We start from the raw sequence: 16,522 nt of genomic DNA on the forward strand, positions 1-16,522 counted from the left end.
GATGGGATATTTTAAATTATAATAATTCTCCAAATTGATAGATTAAAAAATTGAGACTTTCCAAAGTTGTCATTCATGTATTTATTCATTTAATAAGCATTTTTTTGAAATGTACTCTATGCTAAGTACCTAGCAATTACCATCAAGGAGAGTGATTAAAGGCTAAAATTTTAAAGAACCCCAAAAAACCATGTATACAAAGTGCTGTTGAACAGAGAGAAAATGATTCCTAATTGTATCTGAGAAAGACAGGGAGGATTCAGAAAGAATCATATTTGAGTGTAAAAGAAAAAATGATTTTTCCCGGTGGTATGAAAGAGAAGGAGCATTCCAAGTCGAGAGATCTGCTTGTGAAAAGGTAATGAGGTATGAACAAGAATAGGATTATTAGAAATGGAAGAGAAGATTCAGTGTAGCTATAGAATAATGTCTGTGGTGGGCTCCTTGGCTAGACATAAGGCAAGTTGGTACCAGACTGATAAGGATGCCCTGGATGGTAAGAAGTTTTTGGTGGCTTTTTTTTTTTTCTTTTTGAGAGGAACATAATGAGATTTATGTTATAGATATATGGATTTATTGGGTTTGTGTAAGATGGATTTGAATGAGGACGGACTGCAGGCAGGGAGGATCAGTTAGTATGCTACTGCACCAGTCCAGGTAGAGGGCTTGAAATAAAGCAATAGCAGTGGGAGAGAGAAGAGGAAACAAAATGAAGAGAGACTCAAAGATTGGTAGGGCTTGATGAACAAGTGTATGAATGGGATGAGGGAGAGGGACTTATCCATAGTCATTTAGATGGTGCCAGTACAGAATGTGGAATTCAAGGTTCTTGTCTCCCAGTGCCACTCCTCCCCCATTCTTTCAGCCACATTATCAATGCTCTATAAGGCAATAGGTTTAAGTTGTTTCAGTGTTTTTAAAATATTTTAGTACATTAGAATCCATGGTCTAGTAGAGTATAATAAATATCTTGCATAGCAGCATAACACTGTAATATTAAATTACAGAAGGTGACTTCTGATGTAGGATTTTAATTAGACAGTTTAATTTGCTTTCTTTTGTCAGCATTATGCTATTATTTTATTAAATGTGTCATGGATAGACATAAGCTTATATAAAAGTCATAAGATGTGGGGAGAAAGTTCTTGTTATCATTGAAACATTAATATTCTCTCGTTTATTTATTAACAATGAAAGAGAAACTTAATTGTTATATGCTAATTTGGCTGAAGGCAATAATGATTAAAAAAAGATTACACGAGAGTGATAACTGTGGGGGGAGAACTGGGAAAGGGAGAATATGATGTTCTTGGTTGTTTATGGGAAAAGTTTTTTCAGTTCAAATGGTCAGTTGGTATTGAATCAGGAAATAATTGAAGGCGAAAAAGTATCTTATTCATAAGAAGGTAACTTATCTGAAAGCAATGGCAATATCTTACACACTTCTTCATTTCCAGTGCCTAACCTATTTCCTGAGGGAGAGAAAGAGTGCAATTAATGCATGTTTAACGAGTAAAGTAGAAGGAAAAAATTTAAATGCAGCAGGAAATAAAAGGCAAGAAAACCTTGAGAAAGAAAAAAAATGTCTTTTAACAATAATTATAGAAATGACAACATTATTATATATAGTGATAATAGTGATATATAATACCAATAAGAAAGGGTGTTTTGTGAAAGACCCAGCTGAGTCACTCCTTTCAGCAGTTCATTGAGCATAACCTGTGCCAGGCACTGTCCAGGGTGCTGGAGACTCAGCATGGCTCCTGCCCTCAAAGGAGCTCTTAGGTTCTCTAAGGTAGTGACTTTTTGAAGAGTCATAAAAAAAGACTCAAATTCTCAGAACAGGGGAAGGTTATTCATTTTCAACAGGAAAAGAGATGGTCAATGCAGAGCTGATACTTAGAGAAGATGTTCTGCTGCTCTCATTGATCAGGCATTTGTGACACTGAGGTGAAAATGAGACTTAGGACTGATTTAAGTTTCTAGGTTATATTTTAGGAAGAGAAACAAAGGGGCATACCTTCTAAGAGAGTGATTCAGAATCTTGGGTAGAGGGAGACAGGGAGTATAGATTGAAAAAGCCTGTTCTTTACTCTCACGATCTGATTTTACACTTGGGGAAAAATGCAAATTATAGAAAGGGACTTAAATATTTGCTTATCAACATAGGGGTTGAATTTAGAAGATCAATGGACTTTGATAAAAAGTCCTACCAGATACTGCTGAACTGAATGAATAAGCATTTTCAGAACTCTAATGAAAAACTGATGAATTCATAAAAGTGCTAACAAAAGATCAAGATAAAAAATTAATTACATGGGACTGAGTGAACTGATGAGGATGATTATAATTTTTGTGACTTTCTGTTTGAATTAAAAAAAAAAAAAGTCCTACCGGAGACCTTTCCAAACATCCTTAAAATCACTCCTCAGAGAGCTGGACCATCTCGGAAGGCAGGCTCAGCAGGCAGGAAAAGAAGGACATTTTCACCCCATTTTTAAAGTTTTGTATACAAAAACTCCAAATAGATTGGTACCCATTGTAAGTAATTCAATCATGCAATTCAAACAATGCAGAAATTTATGGACCAGAAAGTTAAAGTCCCCTTCACAGCCATCCGTATCATCTTTATTATAGGCAACTATTGACAGAAGTCTGGTTTGATTTCTTTCATATATTTTAATCTATACACACATACACATACATAGATTGTTGTTTTTAAACATGTAAGTGAGATTATATAGTACATATTTGTTTTGGGGTATCGTTCTTTCTTTAACATCTTCCCATATATGTATACCAGCCTCATGCTTTTAACAGTTGCATAGTATTCCATTGTAATAATAATAGTTAACATTATTTAAGTATTTGCTGTATGTCAAGAACTGTACTAAGCATTTAATATGATTGCCTCATTAATACTTCTGCCAATCCTAAGGGGTGGGTGCTTTTATAATCCCTATTTTGGAGGTGAGGAAACTGAGACACTAAGAGAGTGAGTACGTTTCCCAAGACCACAAAGATAGTAAGTGTCAGAGACAGAATTTTCTTCTAGGCAATCTGATTTTAGAGACCTTATTTTATACTGCCCTCCTATGGATCTACCATCATTTATTTAAGTAATCACCATTAATGAACTCCTGCTATGTTTTCAGTTCTTCAATTCATTCACTTATTCATTGAGCAAGTATTTTTGAATGCCTACCATCAAGGTAGTGACTTTTAATCCTTAGCATTACTCTCTTCTCTGGACTCCATTGTTATTTAATTCTTGGATACCTATTATATGCCAGGCACTTGGGATACAGAAGTGAATAAAACAGGCAAAGTCTCTGTCCCCAAGAAGTTTATACTCCAGGAGAGGTGGCAGATAATTAACAAATAAGCAAATAAACTTATAATATCATGTCAGGCAGTAGTAAGTTTTATGAATGAAAACAAAGCAGGTAGGGACTAGTGAGTGCTGGGGAGTGCTATTTTAGGTAGGGAGGCCTGCATACACTGAGGGAGTGGGGCATGGGGATAGCTGGGGAAGAGCATACACCCTGAGGCAAAATCAGACTTGTGTGTTCACCGCAGAGCCAGAGGTCTGTGTGGCTGGAGCACAATAACTGAGGAGGAGGTGATGAAGGAGAAAGTGAGGTCAGAGAGGCCACTGGGGACTATAGCATATAAGCCTGAATAAGGACTTCGGATTTTCTGGGCAGTGTTACATTTCTTCAGGTCATCAGTTTTTTCCTATATGTCTCTGATTTTCCCTACCCCACATGTGCAGTGCTGAGCTCAGAGCAGATACCTCAGCATGGCCCTGATTGGTTTTTTGGCGGGCGGGGTGGAATGCTACCCATTCTTCACATTGATTAAACACTCAACGAGTTGGCCAAATATTCATTTAAACCTCTGAGTACATGTAAAATGTTTTCTGGCTTGTGGATGCTTCCATTCTGCAGAGTTGACCCTCTCTGACCCTCTCTGATGTGACAAGATATGACTAAAATAATGGCTCAAAGAGAATCTACTTTATCTCCAATATTTCATCTGAATCAGCCTGTCTCTTCCATAGTATATAAGTATACATATTTGGTATGGACTTGATATCCTCTTTAGTCTGGACTTGTTAAATAAATCCTGCTCGATGAAGATAAAAGTCAGCTTCTATTTGGGGGAGTACAATAGATACTTATTGACTCAGTTTAGCTGTTCAATCTTAAAACAGTTACTAAATCACTTTATGGAAAGGTTTTATCAATGGGGATGATGGTGATGATGAAATATTGTTATACAACATTCACAATTTTTGATACTGATTTGATTATCATCTTCACTCAGGGTTTCAGACATTGGACCATGAAGATCAGATTGCTTTGCTGAAAGGGTCTGCAGTTGAAGCTATGTTTCTCCGTTCAGCTGAGATTTTCAGTAAGAAACTTCCAGCTGGACATGCTGACCTATTGGAAGAGAGAATTCGAAAGAGCGGTAAGTAATTTGGCTAATGGTAAAAAGTCTGTTCCTGCAAGTAAGAATTTGTACATCCCATAAAGGCAGGCCTCTTGCCTATCTTATGCAGTTATATGCCCACTGTGACTAGCAATGGCACTAAAAATGACACTATCTTATGCAGTTATATGCCCATTGTGACTAGCATAGAGAACGATACTAAAAAGAATAGATGAGAATTTAGTGACTTGGTTCAAAAATTCTTGTTGTAATAGCAAAATACCAAAAATACTCTTTTCACTGCATTAAGATGAAGGACCAAAGGAGAAATTTTTTAAAGATTGGAATATTAGTCTGATTTTTAAAATAGCCTAAAGGAGCTGGGATTATTCAGTCTAGAAAAAGGTTCATTTATTCAAAATCTTCAGGTATGAATGACTATGTATCAAACTATTATCCATCTCGATGCAAAGCAAAATAAGAAATAATACTAATAGCAACACTTATACATAATTTATTAGGTTTCAGACACTGTTCTGAATACTTTATATGTATTAGTTCATCAAATCCTCATAAAAATCCTATAAGTTCTGGTATTATTCCCATTTTATAGCTGAGAAAACTGAGACAGAGAGTGGTTAAATAACTTTTCCAGAGGCAGACATGAAGCCTGACTTCAGAAGCCATATATATTAACCACTATACTCTACTGCCTCTCAAGAGATAAAAATGAAATAATGAATGAATAACACAATTTAACTTATTATGGAGGAATACTGTGACAGGGAGGGTATGGAGATGACAATGTATGGTCTTTGTCCTCCAGGAACTCACAGACTAGTGGGGAAGGTGTACAAGCAAGTGATTCTAAATCAATGTGCAGTGTAATAGGGACTATAAGGAATGTGTATATAAAATGAAGCATAAAGATATGCCTGCCTTCCTGTGAATCTACTTGGTGAGTCACAAAAGGCACACAAAGTTGACAATTGAACCATGGAACTTGTCAAGAACAAGTTAAGAACTTGTCAAGCCACAAAAGTCTGAGAAAGGCATTCCAAGAGATATAGCCATTATAACATAATAATATAGAAATTGCAGGTACAAAGATGTGGAGAAATGAGACAGCATCTGTGTATAGGACTCACAAATACCTTGATATTGCTGGAAAATAATATTTGTGGAGCTGAAAATGTAGTGAGCACTAGATCATTAAAGATGGCAAATACCACAAAAGGAGCTTTAGTTCTTATATAATGGGGATTCTTGGTAATATTCTGAGCAACTATGATACGACCATAGCAGTACTGTGGAAGATCTTTCTAGCAGTAATTTGAAGGAAGGTTTGGAGGAATTGAGACAAGAGGCACGTCTCTATAAAGAGACCAATGCAATAACTAGGTGAGAACACATGAGGGTCTTGCAGGTTAAAAATATGTAGTGATCAAAAAGAAAAAACCTTGCTTGAGAACATAAGTTTCAGAACTTGTGATACTGCAAGTTTCAGAACTTGTGATACTGCAAGTTTCAGATGAGTTCAAGAATGAAGTTTTCCAGAACACAATCTGTATGAATAAAATGCATGCCTCCAGCTCATAATAAGATACTTTACCCAAACATCAACCACATATTGTGACAATAAAAACCATCCAAACTCACATGCTGCTTCGTATTTTATTATCTATAATGATGCTTCCATTTATTAATATTTATGAATTTGCTTCTCCCAGTGGATTTTCAGAACATTGCCTCTTCCCCACATCACAGAAAAACCTGATCTTGCAAGATGACCTTTCAGAATAACTTTTTATTTTTATATAACACATTCTTATTTCTATTGTACATTTAATTCCAGAATAACATAACATTTCAAAGTTACCCTGTTTAAGCCTATAGAACTCTTTAAAGAACATCATGTGAAATTTCTTTTCTTGTTCTTCAAATTCATACTCTTTTGTTTGCTTTTATCAAATCCCATCATATATACAAAGATACTGTCTCCTGAGACACATTTACTTAGTGAGGGTTACAGGGTTTATTTATATTAATTGAGGCTTCAGAACACATATCTGATACAACCTGTGGCTGAGTTGTCTCTACATAATTCTAGGGCATCAATTTCTTTATTCCTAATGTGGTATTATGCAAAATTCATTTATAAGCTGGAAGTTTTAATAAATATAGGAATAATCATATGAAAACATAAAATATGATAGAACTGGAAAGGGCTTTCTAAAACTGAATGAGTTTACATTTTAGCATTAAGGAAGTTAGCAATAACTTCTCACAGACTTAACAGAACAACTTGTTCTGTGTTCACTTCAAATACAAATAACCTCTGAAATTTATAGGATTTTTCGGCCTTTTTTGATTCCCCGCAACAGACATGAGTGAAATATTCAATTCAGTAAGTGTTTATCAGGATGAAAGTATACCTTGTGATCTTACAATGGTTTGCTTTTACATGCATCATCTCCTTAGTATTTCCAATGGCCCCTAAATGTGAGTGCTGTGTTCCTATTTTATAGATGGGGAAACAGGCTTAGATAGGTTAGGTGACCTGCCCAAGGTCATACAGCTAATCAGTAGACTACCAGGAGGTGAACACAGGTGTTCTACTCAAAGCCCAGTACCATTTCTGCACATTGCACCTGTCACTCGCTAAGATATAATATTTGCCCAACTGTCAGCTGCTAGGGAATATTAAGACCCAGTAAAACATGGTTCCTGCCTTTTGGTTGAGTGAGAAAGCATAAGCAGCAGCTAGTAATTTGAAATTGCTTTTAAGCAAATGATAAAATGAATAAAGACAATGAGGTCAGAGGAAGGAGAGATGCTTATAAGAGTGATGAAGTTGTAGTAGATAGTAAAATATACTGTACATAGTATATTGTGCTTATTTTTTCTGCTCTTTAAATATATATGATTTTGCTGCTTTAACCTTGGCAACTTGTGCAAGATGAAAACAATAAGAACTAAATTCTCCAATGAAGCCCATATAAGCTGATTATCAGTTCACAGACAGTCTTGGAAAGAAAGGTTGGAAATGTACAGAAACAAATGACAATATTTATGAGAAAGTTTAATTTAAGAATTAGAATTCTTACCAACTCTCATGTTGCTTTTTATAGTTGTCACACAGTAATTTTGGCATGGACAAATTTGGGAGTCAAATTATTAGGAAGAAACCTCTTCAAAGTAAAAGAGATTATTAAACTAATAAAAGCGTCAGTATTTCCATTGCCCCTCAGCAGTATTCCCCAAGCCTTCTGTACTTGCCCAGTTTAGGACATTATGTATTTATTTATGTATCTGCCTTCTCCATTAATCTGTAAACTGTTTGACGACTTTTCCCAGCACCATCACAGTGCCTGGCACAGATGAGGCACACAAAAATTGGTGAATTTGGTTGAGATGAATCTGAAACTTGACAGTCCAAATCCTGGCAACTCTTAAGCATCGTTATCCTAAGATAAATTTTAGCCAGTAGGACTACTGGAAAGTATGTTATTTATTAAATATCTTAAATATTTTACATTGAAAGCAGTTATTTTTTGAATTGCTCATGTGACGGCAGCTTTTTACTCAAGGCCAACTGTATGGTACAAATGACTCACTGAGTGGAGGTTAGCAATTGAAACAGAGGCCAAGGTCCAATCTCTTAGCACCAAGAGAATGTTTCCATTGTCTGAGTGGCATCCTTTCCCCTAGCACATCTCACAGCTATGTAACCTTCATTGCTAGGCACAAACAAAACATAACATTGCCTAATTTAACAAGCATTTATTAATCTCCTACTCTGTCTCCAGCAGGACCCTAGTTACTAAGGATACAGAGAGGAATAAGAAACATCTTTATTGGTTAGGCAGTCTGCCAGGCATTGGGAATACCGCAGTTGACTCCTGCTCTCATAAACTGTATATGGTATTTCACACTCTAATGGGAGGGAGAGATATGAATTGTGAGAGGTGCAATAGAATTGAACATAGAGAAGGGAGCAACTAATTCTGCTTCACCGTCACAGGTAAAGCTCCACAGAGATAGCAAAATTTGAACTTGGCCCTGAAACATGGGTAGGGTGTCCTAGCCGAACAAGGATGACTTGTATATGTGTACTTGTGTATAATACACACACATACACACCTTGGCTTTATTTTTGTCCCCAATGAAAATAACTTAAAAGAGCATAGTGTTAATTCTATCACATGGTTATTCTCTCAGAGAATATTTCTTATCACTGGACAATTAATTTATCAATCACAGACCTCTTTTTTCTTTTTAAGGCAAACAAGAAACAGAGGAGCAGAAACAATGGTTTTTTACAACTGAACATTTCCATGGTAGTCTTTGTGATTAAGTTAGAAAATAGCCCCCTCTTGTGACCAAAACTCAACTAATTGGACTTGAGTAAGTTTCAGAAAGGAGGAGTCAACAGGAAAACAGGAAAAGACTGCCCCTTCAGGACGATGCTATTGTTACATTTCTTATGTTAGAAATTGCTGGCTCATAAACACTTAAAACACCCTTTGTTTATGTTGGTGTGATTAATTCTGATTATTGACTCTAATTCCAAAAGCAGATTTATATTTTATCTATCCTGTAGGAAAAAAATTTTTAAACTCTTCTATTATTTATTTTCTACATTTTCTCTATATTCACTGTTGTTCTTTACAAGGTGCACAAGACAAACAGTTGTAATAAACATTTTAACCTGTTTTTGTTTTTTTTTCCCAAAAATTATCAATTGCAATTAGATAGCTAATGCAGGTATCGTCTTTGGAGGGTGAGAGAGGATTTAGAAAAACAAATAAGATAGAAAATTAGGTAGTCAAAGATGATTTCATAAATATTTTCAAATCTGTTGCCTTTAATCTTATCTCCAAACCCTTATATACTATTTAAAATAATGACACAGTCGTGAATTATTATTTTAGGTAACCACAATTAACGGGTGTAATACCCAACTATTGAAGACTGCCATCTTTTGAAGATGAAAAAGAATAGCTTTATTAACAAATACAGATCTTAGCTTAGCTTTAATACTTAGAAAAATACTAGGGCAAATCACGGATCAGCCAATTTGTATTCATCCCTAGCAAACTGCAGAATGCAAGAACAAAACAAAAACAAAAATGTAGCTTTGTAAACACAAAAGTACATGAGCTTAATCGAAGGTTGAGATGGAACAAATGTGTTGACCCAATTCTCCTGAATAACAACATTAATAGTTCTTTTTATGATTATTTGCTCTAACATTTATTGAGGGTTTACTATGAGCCAGGCTTGGTGCTAAGAACTCTACATATATTATCTCATATAATACTATTGATATAACTCACATTTCACAGATGAGGAAACTGAGGCTTAAAGAGTTTAAGTAATGTGCCCGAGATCAAGTCATAGGTCAGCTTTTAAACTCAGGCTTACTACCTCTTAACCGCTATGTTTGTTGGAAACCGGGACTAGTAGTCCCAGCCTCGCATACTCCAACCCTCTGCATGTTAAGTTGTATCTAGTTTGGTCATGGGTATTCAGTTCAGTCTGTAACAGCTGGATAGAGGGCAATCTTCCACATGGTGTCATCCCCAAGTTGCTCAACAAAGACACTGTCGTTAAGAGAGCCAACTGGGGTTGATTAAACGTCAAAGGAGAAGAAAGTGTGCTACTTTGACTAAAGACAGAAAGGCCAAGGATTCTGTTTGTGAAGATTCTTTAGATTCATCTAAAGGTGAGGATTCAGGCTTTCTGATCCTGTGAAGTATAACATTAGATGATAATTATACTCTTTAGCATCTGGAATCCAACTTTATTCTGGTGTGTTTCAGCTGAAGCTCTAAGGCTTTTAGGTCGGGTTTGGGATGGAATAGAGTAGTCTATTCTAGTGTGGACCAATTCTGGGAAACTCATCTTAATTCATCCATAAGTCACAACACACCTTTTTTTTTTTTTTTTTTTTTTCTGTCTGCACAATTCCCCAGTCAAAGCTTTTCTGGAGTGGAGCCATGCACAGAACAGGCACCAAACTAATAGCTGTTGAATGATTGGAGGAAGTGGCACAAAGGAATCTTAAATTATGAAGAGGAGTAAGTTATAAAGGGGAAGGAAGATATTCCAAGTAGAGAGAACATGTACAAAACTGGGCAGTAAGAATTGTTTAGGGAACTCCGAGTGCCTGAACATGGCTGGAGTATAGGCTGTGTGATAGAAAGATAGTACCCCTTAGTCACAACTAAGAGCCAGGACTCTGAAGCCTACTAGCTTTGGTTTGAATCCTGGTTCCACTTCTCACCAGCTGTGTGTCTTTGGTCAAGTTACATAAACTCTCTGTACCTATCTCATGGGGTGTTAGAAAGATTAAATGAGTTCTAGCATAAGAAGTGCTTAGAACAGTGCCTAGTACATAATGAGTACTCAGTAAATGTGAACTCCTATTGCTATCATGTGGGTGAGTGTTGGGTGGTGGGAGAGGCAGGGGACGGGTCCAGGAGTTTCCTATGTAAAAAGGAAGAACATTTATGCCAAAAGCCATGGAGAGTTTTTGAAGGTTTGTAAGAATTGGGGAGACAGAGTGTGGTTTGAATTTTAGAAAGGTGATTCTAGAATGGTTTAAAGAGGACCACACTGAAGACAGGAAGACCAGTAAGGAGGCAATTGGAGTGATCCAGATGAAAAGAAAGAAAAACTTAAACTAGGTCAACCAGATGCAGTGAAGAGGGGAGAGAGCACCAAGTGAGAGTTAGCTGGATACACAGGACTTGACTCAATCCAGGCACTGGACTGAGTTAGAGGAAGGCTGAATCTTGGTTGTCAGGTGGCGACAATTGGATGGGTGAGGATACCAATCACTGAAAATGGGAACATCAGGAAAGGAGTGGATTTGGAGGAAGATGGGGAATTTAGTTCTATACCTGGTGTCTTTGATTTTGGACACACTGAGTTTGAAGAGAAGGGCCAAGTACCATTGCCTACTAGGCAATGGATAAACAGCTTTGGTACTTCAGAGAGAGATCAGAACTCCGATAAGAATTCTAGCCAATGTATTAAGTAGAGTTTATATTTCTGGACTGAAGAACAATAATTTTTTTTTGGTTAAGATGCTGTCTATGTCTTGATTATAGATAGTAATGTTAAAAAGATTAACTAAAGCCCATCGAGAGCACGGTGAAGTTCAGAGATTCTTTTGGCAATTCGAGAACATTATCATTTATTGTTACACAGTAGTGACTAAAACAAAGGCACTGCCAAAATCAAAGACATACAACTCGCTGATTAGGTTATATTTTGAGGATTTTAACTGATCTTTGCAATGCCTCACCTTTGGCTGGGACATTTAATATATAGTCATTATTTAAATGTGGCTGGGACGTTTATCAAATATCTGCATATGGGTATATTAACATGTATGTGTATATATATATATATATAATGTTTGTAATTTTACACTTTTCAGTCATTCAAAAATTTTACTATGCCTCTGCAATTTTTCACCTTTCCCCCATAGGTATCTCTGATGAATATATAACACCTATGTTTAGCTTTTATAAAAGTGTTGCAGAATTGAAAATGACTCAAGAAGAGTATGCTCTGCTTACAGCAATTGTTATTCTCTCTCCAGGTAATTTCAATATTACATTTTTATTTTTATGCCATTTGTTGGTTTTCCCCTCAAGTATAGTAGTAATATTAAAGAAAATCTTGGATAAAAAACATAAAGAGAAAGTAAAATGGCATATAATTCCACCAGTCAAATGGAACCATTGTTAACATTTCAGTGTAGTTGTTCTCAGCCTTTTTCTAAACATCATACTCATTCAGTAATTTCATTCTGAACACCTTATATGCACTAAACATGTTTCTAGACATTGTGGGATATAGCAGCAAAGAAACAGGCAGGATACAGCTACATGGAGCTTACATTCTAGTAGGGTGAGAAAGACAGTAAATAAAGAAATGAATACAAATAATTTTCAGGAGGTGGTAATACTACAAAAAATATAAAGATGTGGGTATAAGGAAAGAAAGCGGCAGCAAAATGCTGTTTTAATCAGTGGTCAGGGAAGGCTTTTTTAAGGGGTTGAAGTTTGAGCAAGGACATATATTATATACTTTTAACATAATAAAGAACATACTGTCTTTAAGTGTACTTTTCCCATGTCATTAAATAATTACATTGGTAAAAGTTTGTTGTAATATGTACATCATATTCTATTGTATGATGTACAGTCATTTACTCAGTTTTACCATGTTTTGATATTCAGGATGTTTCCAGATTTGTTGTTGCTGTTGTTTTAAACAACGTTGAAATGAATACCTTTGTACATAAAATTTGTCTATATTTTTGCTTAATTATTTGGTAGTAAGTGATGCCATGTTCATGATTTGTAAAGCTTAATTACAATGATAGCCTTAAACCACTTTTTTTTTTTTTTTTTTGCGGTTCGCGGACCTCTCACTGTTGTGGCCTCTCCCGTTGCGGAGCACAGGCTCCGGACGCGCAGGCTCAGTGGCCATGGCTCACGGGCCCAGCCGCTCCGCGGCATGTGGGATCTTCCCGGACCGGGGCACGAACCCGTGTCCCCTGCATCGGCAGGTGGACTCTCAACCACTGTGCCACCAGGGAAGCCCTTAAACCACTTTTATACATGATACTGAGGCAGAAGCTAGTTGTTAGTTTTACCATAAGAAATTATAATTTAAAAAAGAAAAACTTTTCAGCGGTACATACTAAAGTTACACACATTTATAACCCAGCAATTCCAGAATATACCCACCAGAAATGATACTTATGCCCATCATAGAGTTTACCTTGAGCACGTTTATTACCTAGTCCAACCTCGTACTGCTCCCTGCATGATGGGCCAATAAGTCAAGAGACGAGGTGTTGGGACAAGGAATAGCAACTTTATTTGGAAAGCCAGCAGACTAAGAAGATGGTGGACTAGTGTCCCAAAGAACCACCTTACCCGAGTTAGAATTCAGGCTTCTTTTCTACTAAAAGGGGAGAGGGTATGGCTGGTTGCTGCAAACTTCTTGATGCTGGAATCCTTTGTTCTTGCAGCTGTCCACGTATGTGCACTCACAATGTTCCTATAAACCTCCAACAAGATAAATGTTATTCTCTGTTCTGCAACTTTTTATCTCTATATGAATGGAAAAGTGTTATACCTTTAAAGGTCAGAACCTTGAGAATGGAATATCGTGTATATTTCAGGCTCTAGGCAACATTCTTTCACAAAAGGCACAGAGCCAGCATGACTAAGCACAAGCAACAGAGCACAAGGGTTAGATCTAAAGGAATAGATTCAGTATGGAGCCTTTCTGGTACACATTGATTGGAAGGAGAATTTAGGGAGGCCTCTGGGGGGCAGTAAAGGTCTTATAGCTTGATCTAGTTGTGATTACATGAGTCTAAATACGTGTGTGTAAAAATTCATCAATTTGAATACTTAATTTGTACATTTTAAGTGTACATTTATAACTTACACTTCAAAAACGTTAACATTACTGTAATTATGCCAAATTATTACTTTTCCACTTTTTTTGTCATTTTATTTTAAACTTTTAAACAGACAGACAATACATAAAGGACAGAGAGGCAGTAGAGAAGCTTCAGGAACCACTGCTTGATGTGCTACAAAAGTTGTGTAAGATTCATCAGCCTGAGAATCCTCAACATTTTGCCTGTCTTCTGGGTCGCCTGACTGAGTTGCGGACATTCAACCATCACCACGCAGAGATGCTTATGTCATGGAGAGTGAATGACCACAAGTTTACCCCGCTTCTCTGTGAAATCTGGGATGTGCAGTGATGGGCATTGCAGGGGCAGGGTCTAGCTCTTCATTTTCCTCATAATATAAATCCTATATATAACTTTCCTTTATTTCATTTGTACCAGGTTTTATGCAAGAATTCTCATCAATATTTATGTGGTAGTTATATAACCTCCACAATTGTAAATGTGGGGCTAGGTTGAAATACTTTCTCTACATTGTATTCTACAAGGCTTCAGGGAATCTTTCACTGAAATTGGTATGCCCTGTTTGCCTAATTAAATTAATCATTACTTCAAGTCTATCTGTTGAAATAGGGAAAATCTCATTTTGCTCTTCATCTTACCTTACTGCATATATTTTATTAAAAGGCTGTGTTCAATTTGGGCAATAAACTGAACATAATGGCAACAGGCTTTTCTTGGGGAACAAAATTTGAAAAATATACAACTTATTTCTTTAAATGACGAATAGCATCCTATCGAATCTGAGGGGGTAATTTCCAAAAAGGTAAACTCTTAGGACATAAATTGTGCTTTTCTCATCCCTGGAAGCCCTGGTGAATATTCATTCATTTTCCATAGCCCCCTGATCATTTCATATTCTTTGAAGTTCAAAGAGAATAGCATACAGAAAAGTTAATTATTGTCACATAAAACATTCCCTCAAGCAATCTCTTTCCTTAGGGTCTTGAGGCAGCATTTACAAATTCAGAGTAGGCAGATAACTCCAGTGATGGGACATTCCATTTAGTCTCTTAAAAGTGCTCACTATTGGCTTTAGTGCATATAATTAATCATTTTTCATTTGTTTGTTTTGTTTTTGGAAAACACTCCTTCAGCAGGGTGCACAGCTGTTGTATACTTCCCCCAAGGCAGGAATTAGTTCATTTCCTTCCTTCATTGTTATACTGTTGCATTCTTCTCCCCATTTTCCTTTGGTGAATACAATAAAACACCTATAAGTAATGGGCTTATATGTCCCTTTCTCCTGAAATCAGCCAAAACAGAGCTTGCTTAGCAAGCAAAGAGGTTTTCATATTAAAATATTAGGGCAACCCTGAAGTCCTAAAAATGGCTAGTCAGTAGAAAATGGAGTGAGTTGGGGCTAACATTAGTTGGATTCCATTTGCTACAACAAAAAAGACTTGAGTCCCCACTAGGTAAGATATTGTTGCTAATCTCCATAGGAGATACAAAGATGATTAAGACACAGTAACTGCCTGGAGGGGCTTACAAAGAGCGAAGTGCTGTGGGCTCACCTGGGAAAACCTCAAGGAGGAGGTGGCATTTCCCCTGGGCTTGGAAGGATAGTCAGGACTCCATGGGTCAGGGTAGGAGGGGAGGGGATTCAAGGTGAAAGGGGTGGCAGGAGCAAAAGAAGGGAGAAAAGAGAGTTGTGCAGATGTTAAAAGACCACAAGTAACCTGGGCCAGAGAGGGAGGGTGCACAGTACCGTTGTAAGCCACAGTTTCACCACTGCAAAATGAAGATCTCAGTACCCACCAACTAAAGGGATTTAGCTGATGAATGAAGAGCAAATGGGAAATTGCAGACCCACCAGGGAAGAGGGGGGTAAGGAAAGGACATTTAAGACAGAGAAGTAAATTTCTGAATGCCTGAGGGAGTAGGTCCAGTGTGGGGAATTGAGTGTATTTTGGGGTTTCCAGATCATAAGGCATCCGTGGGGAAGGTGGTGGGAAATGAGTGGGAACTAAGGGGGCACTGTAGACAGAGCTAGGAGTTAATCCTCTAGGTCTGGATTTATGCAAGTGGTTAAGACCTTATAATAGCAAGTAATACTTCTTATGTGGAAAATGAATTGTGATATAATGAGAAATATATATTTGGTCTTTGTCCCCAGTTTCTGACAGAGAGCTTCTAAAACGCTTGGCATTTCCTGAGCAATAGGAGCATCTTTCATTATTCATAACAAGACCCTTTCAACCACACCTGAGTTTATGCTAATAAGGTGACTCTTGGGAATTCCCTGGTGGTCCAGTGGTTAGGGCTCCGCGTTTCCACTGCAGGGGGCATGGGTTTGATCCCTGGTTGGGGAACTAAGATACCACATGCCACTTAGCGCGGCCAGAAAAAAAAAAAGTGACTCCTGGTGGGCCCCTAGATGCTTCAGGATGGGGCATGGCTGCCAGAGGAACCAACCATGTGATTAGAGGGTTAGAACTCTCAGTCCCATTCCTCAACCTCCAGAGAGGGGAAAGGACCCCAGAGATGGAGGTCAATTAGCAATGGCGGATGATTTAATCATTCATGTCTATGTAATGGAACTGCCAATATAAAAAAAAAAACCCTAAA

General features: G+C 37.2%; 1 protein-coding gene across 4 annotated transcripts in view; it reads left to right on the top strand.

Annotated features, from left to right (window-relative positions):
* The window catches only part of NR1H4 (nuclear receptor subfamily 1 group H member 4), a 67,637-nt gene extending 52,470 nt beyond the window's left edge, over positions 1-15,167 (top strand). For all 4 annotated transcript variants that reach the window (XM_033427651.2, XM_033427652.2, XM_012532904.3 and 1 more), the window contains 3 exons: positions 4,330-4,476; positions 11,939-12,052; positions 14,007-15,167. In XM_033427651.2, the coding sequence (XP_033283542.1) occupies positions 4,330-4,476; positions 11,939-12,052; positions 14,007-14,245 (500 nt within the window). In that variant the 3' untranslated portion in view covers positions 14,246-15,167. The remainder of the gene's footprint in view (positions 1-4,329; positions 4,477-11,938; positions 12,053-14,006) is intronic.
* The last annotated feature ends 1,355 nt before the right edge of the window (positions 15,168-16,522 follow it).

Source organism: Orcinus orca, chromosome 11 (genome assembly GCF_937001465.1).
Source record: "Orcinus orca chromosome 11, mOrcOrc1.1, whole genome shotgun sequence".
NCBI lineage: Eukaryota > Metazoa > Chordata > Mammalia > Artiodactyla > Delphinidae > Orcinus > Orcinus orca.